Source organism: Pseudophryne corroboree, chromosome 2 (assembly GCF_028390025.1).
Source record: "Pseudophryne corroboree isolate aPseCor3 chromosome 2, aPseCor3.hap2, whole genome shotgun sequence".
Lineage (NCBI taxonomy): Eukaryota > Metazoa > Chordata > Amphibia > Anura > Myobatrachidae > Pseudophryne > Pseudophryne corroboree.
In genome coordinates, this window is record NC_086445.1 from 118,664,444 (window position 1) to 118,677,452 (window position 13,009).

General features: G+C 46.0%; 1 protein-coding gene across 1 annotated transcript in view; it reads right to left on the reverse strand.

Moving 5' to 3' along the window:
• Positions 1 to 13,009, reverse strand: part of MPHOSPH8 (M-phase phosphoprotein 8) — a 105,654-nt gene that overhangs the window by 51,861 nt on the left and 40,784 nt on the right. The window contains exons 5-8 of the mRNA XM_063951661.1: positions 9,876 to 10,133; positions 7,497 to 7,648; positions 6,572 to 6,649; positions 6,290 to 6,430 (exon numbers count right to left, since the gene is read on the reverse strand). Coding sequence (XP_063807731.1) covers positions 6,290 to 6,430; positions 6,572 to 6,649; positions 7,497 to 7,648; positions 9,876 to 10,133 — 629 coding nt within the window. The remainder of the gene's footprint in view (positions 1 to 6,289; positions 6,431 to 6,571; positions 6,650 to 7,496; positions 7,649 to 9,875; positions 10,134 to 13,009) is intronic.

The following is a 13,009-nucleotide window of genomic DNA, read 5'->3' on the forward strand; positions in this document are numbered from 1 at the left end:
CTCAGTTAGAGAAACTGTGCCCAGTGGAGATGGACAATACGAGGAAAGGATTTTGTTAATCTAAGGGCAAGATTCATACCAGCCCACACCATCCACACCGTATAACCTGGAATATACGCAACCAGTTAACAGTATGAACAAAAATAGTATCAGCTAAAGATTGATCTCAACTGTAACATAACCCTTATGTAAGCAACAACTATATACAAGCCTTGCAGATTTTGTCCGCACTGGGACGGGCGCTCAGCATCCTCTACGGACTAGGAAAAAAAGATTTACCGGTAGGTTTAAAATCTTATTTTCTCTTACGTCCTAGAGGATGCTGGGGACTCCGTAAGGACCATGTGGTTTATACTAAAGCTCCAGACCGGGCGGGAGAGTGCGGACGACTCTGCAGCATCGACTGAGCAAACGCAAGGTCCTCATCAGCCAGGGTATCAAACTTAAAGAACTTTGCAAAAAAGTGTTTGAACCTGACCAGGTAGCTGCTTGGCAAAGCTGTAAAGCAGAGACGCCTCGGGCAGCCGCCCAAGAAGAGGCCACCTTCCTAGTGGAATGGGCCTTTACCGAATTTGTTAACGGCAATCCTGCCGTAGAAGGAGCCTGCTGAATCGTGTTAGAGATCCAGCGAGCAATAGTCTGCTTCGAAGCAGGAGCGCCAACTTTGTTGGCTGCATACAGGACAAACAGTGCTTCTGTTTTCCTAACTCGAGCCGTCCTGGCTACATAGATTTTTAAGGCCCTGACTACATCCAGGGACTTGGAATCCTCCAAGTCACTCGTAGCCACAGGCACCACAATAGGTTGGTTCATATGAAACGAAGAAACCACCTTAGGCAAAAATTGAGGACGAGTCCTCAACTCTGCTCTATCCACATGGAAGGTCAAATAGGGGCTCTTGTGAGACAAGGCCGCCAATTCGGACACCCGCCTTGCAGATGCCAAGGCCAACAACATGACCACCTTCCAAGTGAGAAATTTCAATTCAACCGTTTGAAGAGGTTCAAACCAGTGAGACTTCAGGAACCGTAACACCACGTTAAGGTCCCAAGGTGCCACTGGGGGCACAAAAGGAGGCTGGATGTGCAGCACTCCCTTTACAAAAGTCTGGACTTCAGGGAAAGAAGCCAATTCCTTCTGAAAGAAAATAGACAGGGCCGAAATCTGTACCTTAATGGAGCCTAATTTTAGGCCCATATCCACTCCTGTCTGTAGAAAGTGGAGAAAATGGCCCAGATGGAAATCTTCCGTAGGAGCATTCTTGGCTTCACACAAAGAAACATACTTCCTCCAGATACGGTGATAATGTTTTGCCGTCACCTCCTTCCTAGCCTTTATCAAGAGTAGGGATGACTTCCTCCGGAATACCTTTCCCAGCTAGGATTCGGCGTTCAACCGCCATGCCGTCAAACGTAACCGCGGTAAGTCTTGGAACACGCAGGGCCCCTGTTGTAACAGGTCCTCCCTGAGAGGAAGAGGCCACGGATCTTCTGTGAGCATTTCCTGAAGATCTGAATACCAGGCCCTTCGAGGCCAATCCGGAACAATGAATATTGTCCGCACTCTTTTTCGTCTTATGATTCTCAATATCTTTGAGATGAGTGGAAGAGGAAACACATAGACCGACCGAAACACCCACGGTGTCACCAGGGCGTCCACCGCTACTGCCTGAGGGTCCCTTGACCTGGCACAATACCTCTGAAGCTTCTTGTTGAGGCGTGACGCCATCATGTCTATGTGAGGAATTCCCCAAAGACTTGTTATCTCTGTAAAAACTTCTTGATGAATTCCCCACTCTCCTGGATGGAGATCGTGTCTGCTGAGGAAGTCTGCTTCCCATTTGTCCACTCCCGGAATGAAGACCGCTGACAGAGCGCTTACGTAATTTTCCGCCCAGCGAAGAATCCTGGTGGCTTCCGCCATTGCCACTCTGCTCCTTGTCCCGCCTTGGCGGTTTACATGAGCCACGGCTGTGACGTTGTCTGATTGAATCAGAACCGGTAGGTCGCGAAGAAGATCCTCCGCTTGTCGTAGGCCGTTGTATATGGCCCTTAATTCCAGTACGTTGATGTGTAGACAAGCCTCCTGGCTTGACCATAGCCCCTGAAAACTTCTTCCCTGTGTGATTGCTCCCCATCCTCTGAGGATCGCGTCCGTGGTCACCAGAACACAGTCCTGAATGCCGAACCTGCGACCCTCTAGAAGGTGAGCACTGTTCAGCCACCACAGGAGAGATACCCTGGTCCTGGGAGACAGGGTGATCCTTTCATGCATTTGTAAATGGGACCCGGACCACTTGTCCAAGAGGTCCCATTGAAAAGTCCTCGCATGGAATCTGCCAAAAGGGATGGCCTCGTATGAAGCCACCATCTTCCCCAGGACCCGCGTGCACTGATGCACTGAAACCTTCTTTGGTTTCAATAGGTTCCTGACCATGGTCAGGAGTTCCTGAACCTTTTCGATCGGAAGAAAACCCTTTTTCTGGTCTGTGTCTAGGATCAGGCCCAGAAAGGTCAGACGCGTTGTAGGAACTAGCTGGGACTTCGGTATATTGAGAAACCAGCCGTGTAGCTGCAACGTCTTCATGGACAGAGACACGCTGTCCAGCAACTTCTCCCGAGATCTCGCCTTTATTAGGAGATCGTCCAAGTATGGGATAATTGTGACCCCCTGCTTGCGTAGGCGCACCATCATTTCCGCCATTACCTTGGTGAAAACCCTCGGGGCCGTGGAAAGCCCAAACGGCAACGTCTGAAATTGGTAGTGACAGTCCTGCACTGCAAATCTCAGGAACGCCTGATGGGGGGGGGGGGGGGGGGATATTGGAACATGAAGGTATGCATCCTTTATGTCCAGGGACACCATCCAATCCCCCCCCTCCAGGCTGGCGATGACCGCCCGGGAGTGATTCCATTTTGAACTTGAACCTTTTCAAGTACAAGTTAAGAGATTTCAGGTTTAAAATGGGCCTGACCGAACCGTCCGGTTTCGGGACCACAAACAGGGTTGAATAATATCCCTCTCCCTGCTGGAGATGAGGAACTGTGACAATCACCTGTTGAACATACAATTTTTGGATTGCTGTCAACACTGACTCCCTCTCTGACGGGGAAGTCGGCAGAGCCGATTTGAAAAACCGGCGAGGAGGCAAGTCTTCGAATTCTAGCCTGTATCCCTGAGCAACAATCTCTACTGCCCAGGGATCCACCTGCGATTGAACCCAGACGTGGCTGAAAAACCGAAGACGAGCCCCCACCAGATCTGCCTCCCCCCGGGAAGCCCCAGCGTCATGCGGTGGACTTTGCAGACGCAGGGGAGGACTTCTGCTCTTGGGAACTAGCTGTGTGCAGCTTCTTTCCCCTGCCTTTTCCTCTGGTAACAAAGGACGATCCCCGCACCTTCTTGTTTTTATTGGAACGAAAGGACTGCATTTGATAATGAGGTGCCTTTTTAGTATGCTGCGGGGGGACATAAGGTAAGAAATTCGACTTACCAGCCGTAGAGACAAGGTCCGAGAGGCCATCTCCAAACAACTCCTCCCCCTTGTACGGCAAGGACTCCATGTGCCGCTTAGAATCGGCATCTCCCGTCCACTGCCGGGTCCACAAGAGTCGCCTAGCAGAAATAGACATAGCATTTATTCTGGAGCTTAATAAACAAAATGTCTCTCTGAGCATCTCTCATATACAAGGCAGCATCTCTGAAATGCTCTATGGTCATTTGAATGGCATCCCTATCTAAGGTGTCAATCTCCGCAGATAAGGAACCTGCCCATGCCCCAACCGCACTACAAACCCAGGCCGACGCCATAGCCGGTCTAGCAATAGTACCGGAGTGAGTGTAAATGTGCTTCAAGGTAATTTCCTGCCTGCGATCAGCCGGTTCCTTGAGGGAAGCCGTATCCTGAGAAGGCAGTGCCACCTTTTTGGACAAGCGTGTCAGCGCCTTGTCCACTTTTGGTGAAGATTCCCAGCGTATCCTATCAGTTTGTGGAAAAGGATACGCCATAAGAATCCTTTTGGGAACTTGTGGTCTCCTATCTGGAGAGTCCCAAGCCTTTTCGCACAATTCACTTAATTCAAATGATGATGGAAAAGGGACTTCAGGCTTTTTCCCTTTATACATGTGTACCCTCGTGTCAGGGACAGGGGGTTCCTCAGTAATATGCAAAACCTCTTTAATGGCCACCTTTGGCTGTAATTTTGCATCTTCATAGTCGACACTAGAGTCAGAATCTGTGTCGGTATCTGTGTCATCGATCTGGGATATGGTGCGCTTCTGAGACCCCGACGGGCCTGGCGCCACAGGGACAGGCATGGACTGGGTACCTGACTGATCCTTAGCTTCTGCCTTGTCTAACCTTTTATGCAATAGATTGACATTTGCATTCAGCATATCCACCCATTCCGGTGTCGGCGTTGCCGACGGCGACCTGACATTCAAACACTCCCCCTCCACAGTAAGCGAGCCTTCCTCGTCAAACATGTCGACACACGCGTACCGACACTTCACACACACAGGGAACCCCTTTTCTGAAGACAGTATCCCCGTCAAGGCCCTTTGGAAAGACAGAGAGAGAGTATGCCAGCACACACCCCAGCGCAATAACCCTGGAGACCAACACAAAATGTTTTTCCCCAGCAGCGCTGTGTGATATGTAAACTGCCAATTATGTGCCCCCCCCCGCTCTTTTAAGCACCATTTCACCGTGTGTAAGCAGGGGAGAGTCCGGGGAGCTTCCTCTCAGCAGTGCTGTGGAGAGAAAATGGCGCTGGTGAGTGCTGAGGGAGAAGCCCCGCCCCCTCGGCGGCAGGCTTCTGTCCCGCTCAAACTTAGTAAAATATGGCGGGGGCTCTTTTATATACATGTACAGAGCCCACCTGTACATGTATATAGTCTTTTTGCCATGCAGAGGTTTATATTGCTGCCCAGGGCGCGCGCGCCCCCCCCCCCCCCTGCACCCTTACAGTGACCGGAGTGTGTGAGGTGTATGGGAGCAATGACGCACAGCTGCAGTGCTGTGCGTTACCTCAGTGAAGCGGATGGCTTCTGCCGCCTGAGATGTCCGACTTCTGTCTCTGCGAGAACGGCGGCGCGGCTCCGGGGGTGGACGCCCAGTAAGAACCTGCCTTCACCCCCTCTGGAGCTAATGGTGTCCAGTAGCCGAGGAAGCAGAGCCTATCTTTGACAAGAAGGTCTGCTCCTCTCTCCTCAGTCCCTCGATGCAGGGAGCCTGTTGCCAGCAGTGCTCCCTGTAAAAAAGTAGTAAAAAGTAGAAAGAAAAATCCAAACAAAAATGCTTTCAGGCAGAGAACTCTGGGGAGCTCCCTGCAGTGCACCCATCTTGCTCTGGGCACAGTGTAAAACTGAGGTCTGGAGGAGGGACATAGAGGAAGGATCCAGTGCACACCCAGAATCCAAAGCTTTCTTAAAGTGCCCTATCTCCTGCGGAGCCCGTCTATTCCCCATGGTCCTTACGGAGTCCCAGCATCCTCAAGGACGTTAGATATAGATATATACATACATATATACATATATACACACACACACACGGTATATATTATATATATATATATATATATATATATACATATATATACACACACACACACACACACACACACACACACACATACATACACACACATACATACACAAAATGTTCAATTTATTAAGGCAGAGGTTCCCAAAAACAGTGCTCAAGGCACCCTAGTGGACCAAGTTTTAATTATATCCATGCTTGGCCACAGGTGACCATTAATACCTAAGTCAATTTGAAGTAACCTTCTGTACTGAGCCATGGATATATCTTTAAAGCCTGGACTGCTAGCGTTCTTTGAGGGCCGCGTTTGAGAAGCTCTGTATTAGAGACTCTTCTAGTGAAGGCCAACGTACTTCTGTGTGATGACCATTCCCATAAACCCTCCCACATGAAGTAGTGATCTTTCAGCAGTATTGGAGTCATCATATAGAAAAAGAAACCTACAGGACTAAATACAATGAAATAAAGAACAAAACAAAAACACACCTAGAAAGCCTGCATGGATCTAGCCAGTCACTCAGACCAGAGGACAAGCCATCAAACATTGTAAAGCTAGCGGCTGTCTGGGGAGTAAAAATTGTGCATCATCTCATGTTCAAGGACTTCTGCTGTCCTAGATCTCCAAATGTAGTAAATTTGGTAGCGCACTTCTTCAAAGAGCCTGAACATGTCCGAGGAAAACTAAACAATATGGAGCAAGTTATTGCCAAACATTCATATTTCTTAATGCACAAACACAATACCCACTTTTTCAGCAGCGTGAATTAGTGCTGTGGTCCCATTTTTCTGCCTGGCATTGACCTTGGCCCCTTTCTTTAGTAAAATTCGGAGAATGTCGTCCTGTCCTGCAGCCGCAGCCATCATTACTAAAGTCATCCCACTCGAGTCCTACAGTAGACACACAAACGCTAGTTATAGCCAACAATCTGTAGTTCTCAGTAACTTGTCAGTGGTCATTAAAGCTGACGTGAAGTATACAAAGTCAGCAAAACTGTAGGCAAGGATGACATGAAGAAAGGTTACAATTACCTCTTGGTCTAGGTTGTACTCTTCTTTGGAAGCAAGTGCATATTTTACCGTTAAATAGTCCCCATTTTTCACTGCTTCCTAAAGCACCTATCAGAGGAAAGGGACACTAATAATCTTGCAACAGATAGTCTTGTCACTTTTTCTTTTAATACATGTATGCTACTGTATATTACATCTTTACTAATGCTAGTAAAAAACAGACATATCTAGCAAATATCAACTATACTATATTGACTCTTTACAAACATTCATAACAAAAGAAAATATGCTTTATACTAGCGTTTTCCAAACATGGCCCTCATTGATCCTCAACAGTGCGCGTTTTCAAGATATCCTCAGAAATAATTAGTACCACATGCATATATATTGTATTCGTCCATAAACACACCTGTGCTCCAGCTAGATTATCTGGAAAACATGCATGGTCAGGGTTATACGAGGAACAGGTCTGAGAAACACTGCTTTTATACCCAGACTCTTAGGGTGTGTACACACGGTGAGATCCTTGCTATGCCCGATTTTCACTTGCGATTTCCCTTGAACTCCCTAGAGCCCAGATAGCACAGATTTTGACTAAGTTTTCTTGAGATATGGACGATGTGTGCTTATGATTTTGGCTTATGTGAGATTTTGGCTTATGTGAGATGTCATTGACATGTGAGATGAACTAGATAGTACACCGATCTAGCAAGGATTGACTTGCCTGCACAGTCTATCTTTTCTTGAAATGCCGACCTGGCGGGACCGCGCATCGGGATCGCAAGGTGACTTTCACCTTGCGATCTGCACTAACTTTTCTTGCGATTTTGACTATATACCGTGTGTACACACCCTTAAAGTCATTCCAAAGTAATGCTAATCTTCATACCTATATAAAGATGGAAACCAACAACTGGAATAATTTAAATACCATTATGATAATAACATACAATGGGCAAAACTTACTATTTGAGATTGGTTCCTTTGGGATCATTTCATCCGACCCATCGAGGTGCCTCTGGAAATCCTCCAGAGTCATCCATTCCAATTGTAAGTCCATCCCCACGCCCACAATCTGGGACTTGCTGTCAAGAACGCCTGAAAGTACAGAACAATTCTACTAAAACTGCCATTGTTTACTCTCTCAGTAACAGGAAGGATGTTCAGCTACGAATCAAAATACTATCATAATATTTAAAAAATAAAAAGTTACTTAACATTGTAATTTTACTCATGAATGTCCGATATCTGTTAGAATATAAACCAAACCAAAATGGATATAGGAGGATATTCAATTACCCGCACTCCAGCAGGCTAAGCAAAATCCCTGAAAAACAGTTCGAAAACTGGACTGTGTCTGCCGAAAACACACAGGTTTCACTGTACCTGTGAGTTTTCAGGTGAAAAAGTACTTTTTCTCAGGTGTTAAAATTGAATATCCCGGGGAGGGGGAAATAAAATTAAAAAAACCATTGAGGAAACATCGGTAGTTCTCACTCCCGATGTTTCTTCGGCGGTAACTGAATATCCGCCTTAGGAAGATATCCAATTATCCCCGGAAAAACATTGGGTCCGAAAAACGGCCGTCTTTCGGACTTTTTTCCGATGTTTCACCGATTTTTTATTTTTTTTATTTTTAAACAGGCTATCCAGATGGATAACGGGGCTGTTTCCGGGAATTCTGTGTCTCCTGGACAATTAGCCCCGGTAAATTACCGGGGCTAACTGGATATCCCCCTTAGTCTGCCTTCAGGTTACCTACGCTTAATGGCTTCTACATGCCTTTCAGCAATGGTTCTTCGTGCCTAATATTGTGCCTTTGAGTCAGAAATGTGTGTTGGCCTGTTACATGACATAAAGCTGCGCTCTAGTCCAGGGCAGAGAGCACAGTATAGCTGCACAATTCTGCCTGATATAAATATGCTGATGACATTAATGAAAGGAAGGAAAATGTTCAGAAGTTACAGAAACACTGGCACAAGCTAACCCGTTATCATACGCATTTTGGGACTTCCTAACTAGTAATATTTTGGTCCTGGGAATTCTGGGGTCATCACAAGTGTACTCACACAGCAATAACATTATCTAGTGCCCATTAAACAACATACCGATCTGCTGGCATTTGGTGTATTAATATAGGGTATATATCAACTATAAAGCATTAACCCCTCTGAGGAAACTGCCGGTGAGTAAGAAGTGGAGAAACATGTCAGAATCCCGCTCTGGATGGTTTCAACACCCACAACAAGGGACTTTACTTGCTACAAAGACAGTGCTTTTCAGCCATCTGCCTGTTATCAGCTGCTGCCCTCCTGTGGCACTACAATGCCTGCGGTAAGCGACGCACTGTGACTGCAGTTAGTCGCCTTCACTGTTATCAGCCTGTCAACAGACTCAATGGCTAAAAAAAATGGGGGAGGTTGGGCAAGTGCTAGGCTGCCTGATTCTCTGTAAACAGTCTGCACACACGGCTGCTGCTGTTTAATGTCCCTGATAATACTGTGCACTGACTGCTAAATACCAACATTTTACAACAGGAGTTTGACCATCCTTTAGAAGATATTCTAAATCTGATATTTTATTTATACTGGATTGATATTATTGGATATACACTATCAGGATGGTTTGTGGATGAACTCATTGTCCTGAACCCCTACTTACTTTGGTGGGATTTGAACCTATATTCTTGGGTGTATCGTTGTACTACATTAGTCCACCAGGCTGACACAGCCCATGTTACTCAACTATTTATCTAATAAACTCTCCATGAAATATCAATTTATATGTGCTTATATAGATACTAATTGCTACAGTTATATCTACTGTATATTATATTTGTAAGTTTTTTTTTTTTTATATCTTAAGGTGTGTACACACGGTGAGATAAATTTGTAAGATTATGACTATATAGTCAAAATCTTAAGGAAAGATAGTGCATATCTCAAGGTGTTAGGCGGCTTGCGATATCGATTCGATCCCAATGCACGCTCCCGTGGGGTCAGTATCAAAAGGCTAGATAGACTGCACAGGCAAGTCAACATTGACTATCTAGTACAAAGTATAGTCAAAATCGTACATAGACAAAATCTCAAGCACAGAGTCAAAATCTGGGCTCTGGGGGAGTTCAAGGGAAATTGCTTAGTCAAAATCGGGCATAGCAAGGATCTCACCGTGTATACACAGCTTTGTATTGAGGTTTTGATCCTTTTTTTTTTTTTAAATACTTTTTTCACTTGTGTGAGAGTATGTTTAATGCACAGTCTGTAAGGGTGTGATGTTCCTTTGAAGTTTCTATTATGAGAGGGTGGGTAACCCGAGTACATACCAGAGTTCTCCTGCAAATGACACACAGTGTCCATAACCTCCTGATCCCCCTCTGATGCACCAAACGTCCATGATTCAGTCTCTTCTTGTGTGCTTCTTCTTTCTTTCAGCGCTGGTTTCAGATCTTTAGGTTTATATTCTTCTGGAACTCTATACTCAAAGGCTGTTTCTTCCTTCTTCTTGGTGGGCTCGTTACATTCCTGCCAGTCTTCAGGACATACGGTGAAAGCATCATACACAGCTTTCTGATCCTTGGGTGCTGCCACAATTACATTAAAATACAAAAGTTAAAATTTGCAGTAAAAGTTCAGACTTTAAGTTATTAGCGCTTAGGCAATTTGACATCAACCCCACTGAAGAGATAAATCCACCCAAGCAAACTAGAATAAATAATACATCCACTGGGGAGGCGAGGACAATGGGAGATGTACCAAAGAATGGGAGCGCTCTAGAGAAGAAAAAAAACCAGGCTGAAAAATGTTCAGTCTAAAAGAGAAGTCCTTATAATAAAATTATTAAATTTTGTAACCGCATGAACCGATGTCCAGGTAGTAGCCCAGCACACCAAAACACCATGTGGCACCCCTGATCTGATAGAGGTAGCTGTTACAGTCTCCAGTCAGGCATACCTACTCCACTTGCTGAATTACAGATGTAATCCACCAGTCACTAGATTAGTTACCAGCAAACCTCTTCACTGGGCACCATATAATACATCTCTGTAACACTGACAAGACCATGTTAAAATCTTACAAGACTATATGGAGGTTGTACATGTATAGAAGTCTGTATTTTAGGAATAAAAGGAGAGTTATGATAGACTAACCATTGTTACCTCTCTTTTTGCGAGGTACATTGGGTTCTACAGAGAAACATCGGGGTGTAGAGTGGATCTTGATCCAGAGGCACCAACAGGCTAAAGCTTTATGCTGTCAGAGGATACATTGGGGCCTCCTCTATAGCCCCGCCCTCCAGGTACGGTGAGCTCGGTTTCGTTAACCAATTCAATGCAGGAGCAGGTAAGAGAGAAGGTATATGTTAGTCACATAGAACCGCATTCTCACAACAGGAAAAGGGACCAGTGGCTAATGCCATACAAACCCATAGAAGCTAGGTGCGTCAGGGGGGGTGCCCTGTGGAACCCAATGTACCTCGCAAAAAGAGTTAACAATGGTAAGTATACCATAACTCTAAATTTCTGTAGCAGGTTACATTGGTTTCCACAAGGAAACATTGGGGATGTCATAAAGCAGTTCCTCAAGGGAAGGGACGCGCCCCTTACCTGGTATGAGAATCCGGCGACCAAAGGAAGCATCCTGGGAGGTGTAAGTATCAAAGGCATAGAACCTAATAAACGTGTTCACAAAGAACCACGTAGCTGCCTTGCAAAATTGTTCTGTGGATGCGCCAAAACGGGCTGCACAAAAAGGTCCAACAGACCGAGTAGAATGGGCATTAATAGCAGCAGGAGCTGGGAGACCACCCTGTGCATAAGCTTGTACAATCACCATTCTAATCAATCTGGTCAAGGTTTGCTTATTCGCAGGCTAGCCACGTTGTGAAAACCAAACAAAACGGGAATATGACCTTCTGATAGAGGCAGTCCCCTCTCTCTACATACATATACATACACACACACACACACACACACACACACACACACACACACACACACACACATCCAAAGACCGCTCTTTGGAGAACAAATCAGAAGAGATAAGGGCCGGAACCACAATCTCCTGGTTAAGGTGAAAAGATGACACCACGTTAGGTAAATAACCAGGGCGATTAAATATTAGAAAGGGTGGACGACAGGACAATGCGCCTAAGTCCGACACTTTTCTAGCAGAGGTAATAGCCAGTAAAAACAAGACCTTGGCCGTGAGCCATTTAAGGTCCACAGTCTCAAGAGGTTCTACTAGGAATTGAAAGACTTCTGGATGAAGACTCCACTCTCCAGCGTGCACGTCCTGGCGACTGAGGAAGTCCGCTTCCCAGTTTAGGATGCCCGGAATGAAAAACTGCCAATATTGCTGGCAGATGGCATTCAGCCCAACGAAGGATTTTTGACACTTCTATCATAGCCATGCAGCTTCGAGTACCACCTTGATGGTTTAAATATGCCACTGTAGTGTCATTGACCGTACTTGAACAGGCCTGTTCTGTACCAGAGGCAGGACGAGAGTCCATGCATTAAACATCGCCCGCAACTCCAGAATGTTTATTGGGAAGAGTGACACCTTGGTCCAGCGACCCTGAAAATAAGAATTTACTTACCGATAATTCTATTTCTCGGAGTCCGTAGTGGATGCTGGGGTTCCTGAAAGGACCATGGGGGATAGCGGCTCCGCAGGAGACAGGGCACAAAAAAGTAAAGCTTTTACCAGATCAGGTGGTGTGCACTGGCTCCTCCCCCTATGACCCTCCTCCAGACTCCAGTTAGGTACTGTGCCCGGACGAGCGTACACAATAAGGGAGGCAATTTGAATCCCGGGTAAGACTCATACCAGCCACACCAATCACACCGTACAACTTGTGATCTAAACCCAGTTAACAGTATGATAACAGAAAGAGCCTCTTAAAGATGGCTCCTTAACAATATAACCCGAATTTGTTAACAATAACTATGTACAGTATTGCAGATAATCCGCACTTGGGATGGGCGCCCAGCATCCACTACGGACTCCGAGAAATAGAATTATCGGTAAGTAAATTCTTATTTTCTCTATCGTCCTAAGTGGATGCTGGGGTTCCTGAAAGGACCATGGGGATTATACCAAAGCTCCCAAACGGGCGGGAGAGTGCGGATGACTCTGCAGCACCGAATGAGAGAATTCCAAGTCCTCTTTTGCCAGGGTATCAAATTTGTAGAATTTTACAAACGTGTTTTCCCCCGACCACGTAGCTGCTCGGCAGAATTGTAATGCCGAGACCCCTCGGGCAGCCGCCCAAGATGAGCCCACCTTCCTTGTGGAATGGGCCTTAACAGATTTAGGCTGTGGCAGGCCTGCCACAGAATGAGCAAGTTGAATTGTGTTACAAATCCAACGAGCAATCGTCTGCTTAGAAGCAGGGGCACCCAACTTGTTGGGTGCATATAGTATCAACAGCGAGTCAGATTTTCTGACTTCAGCC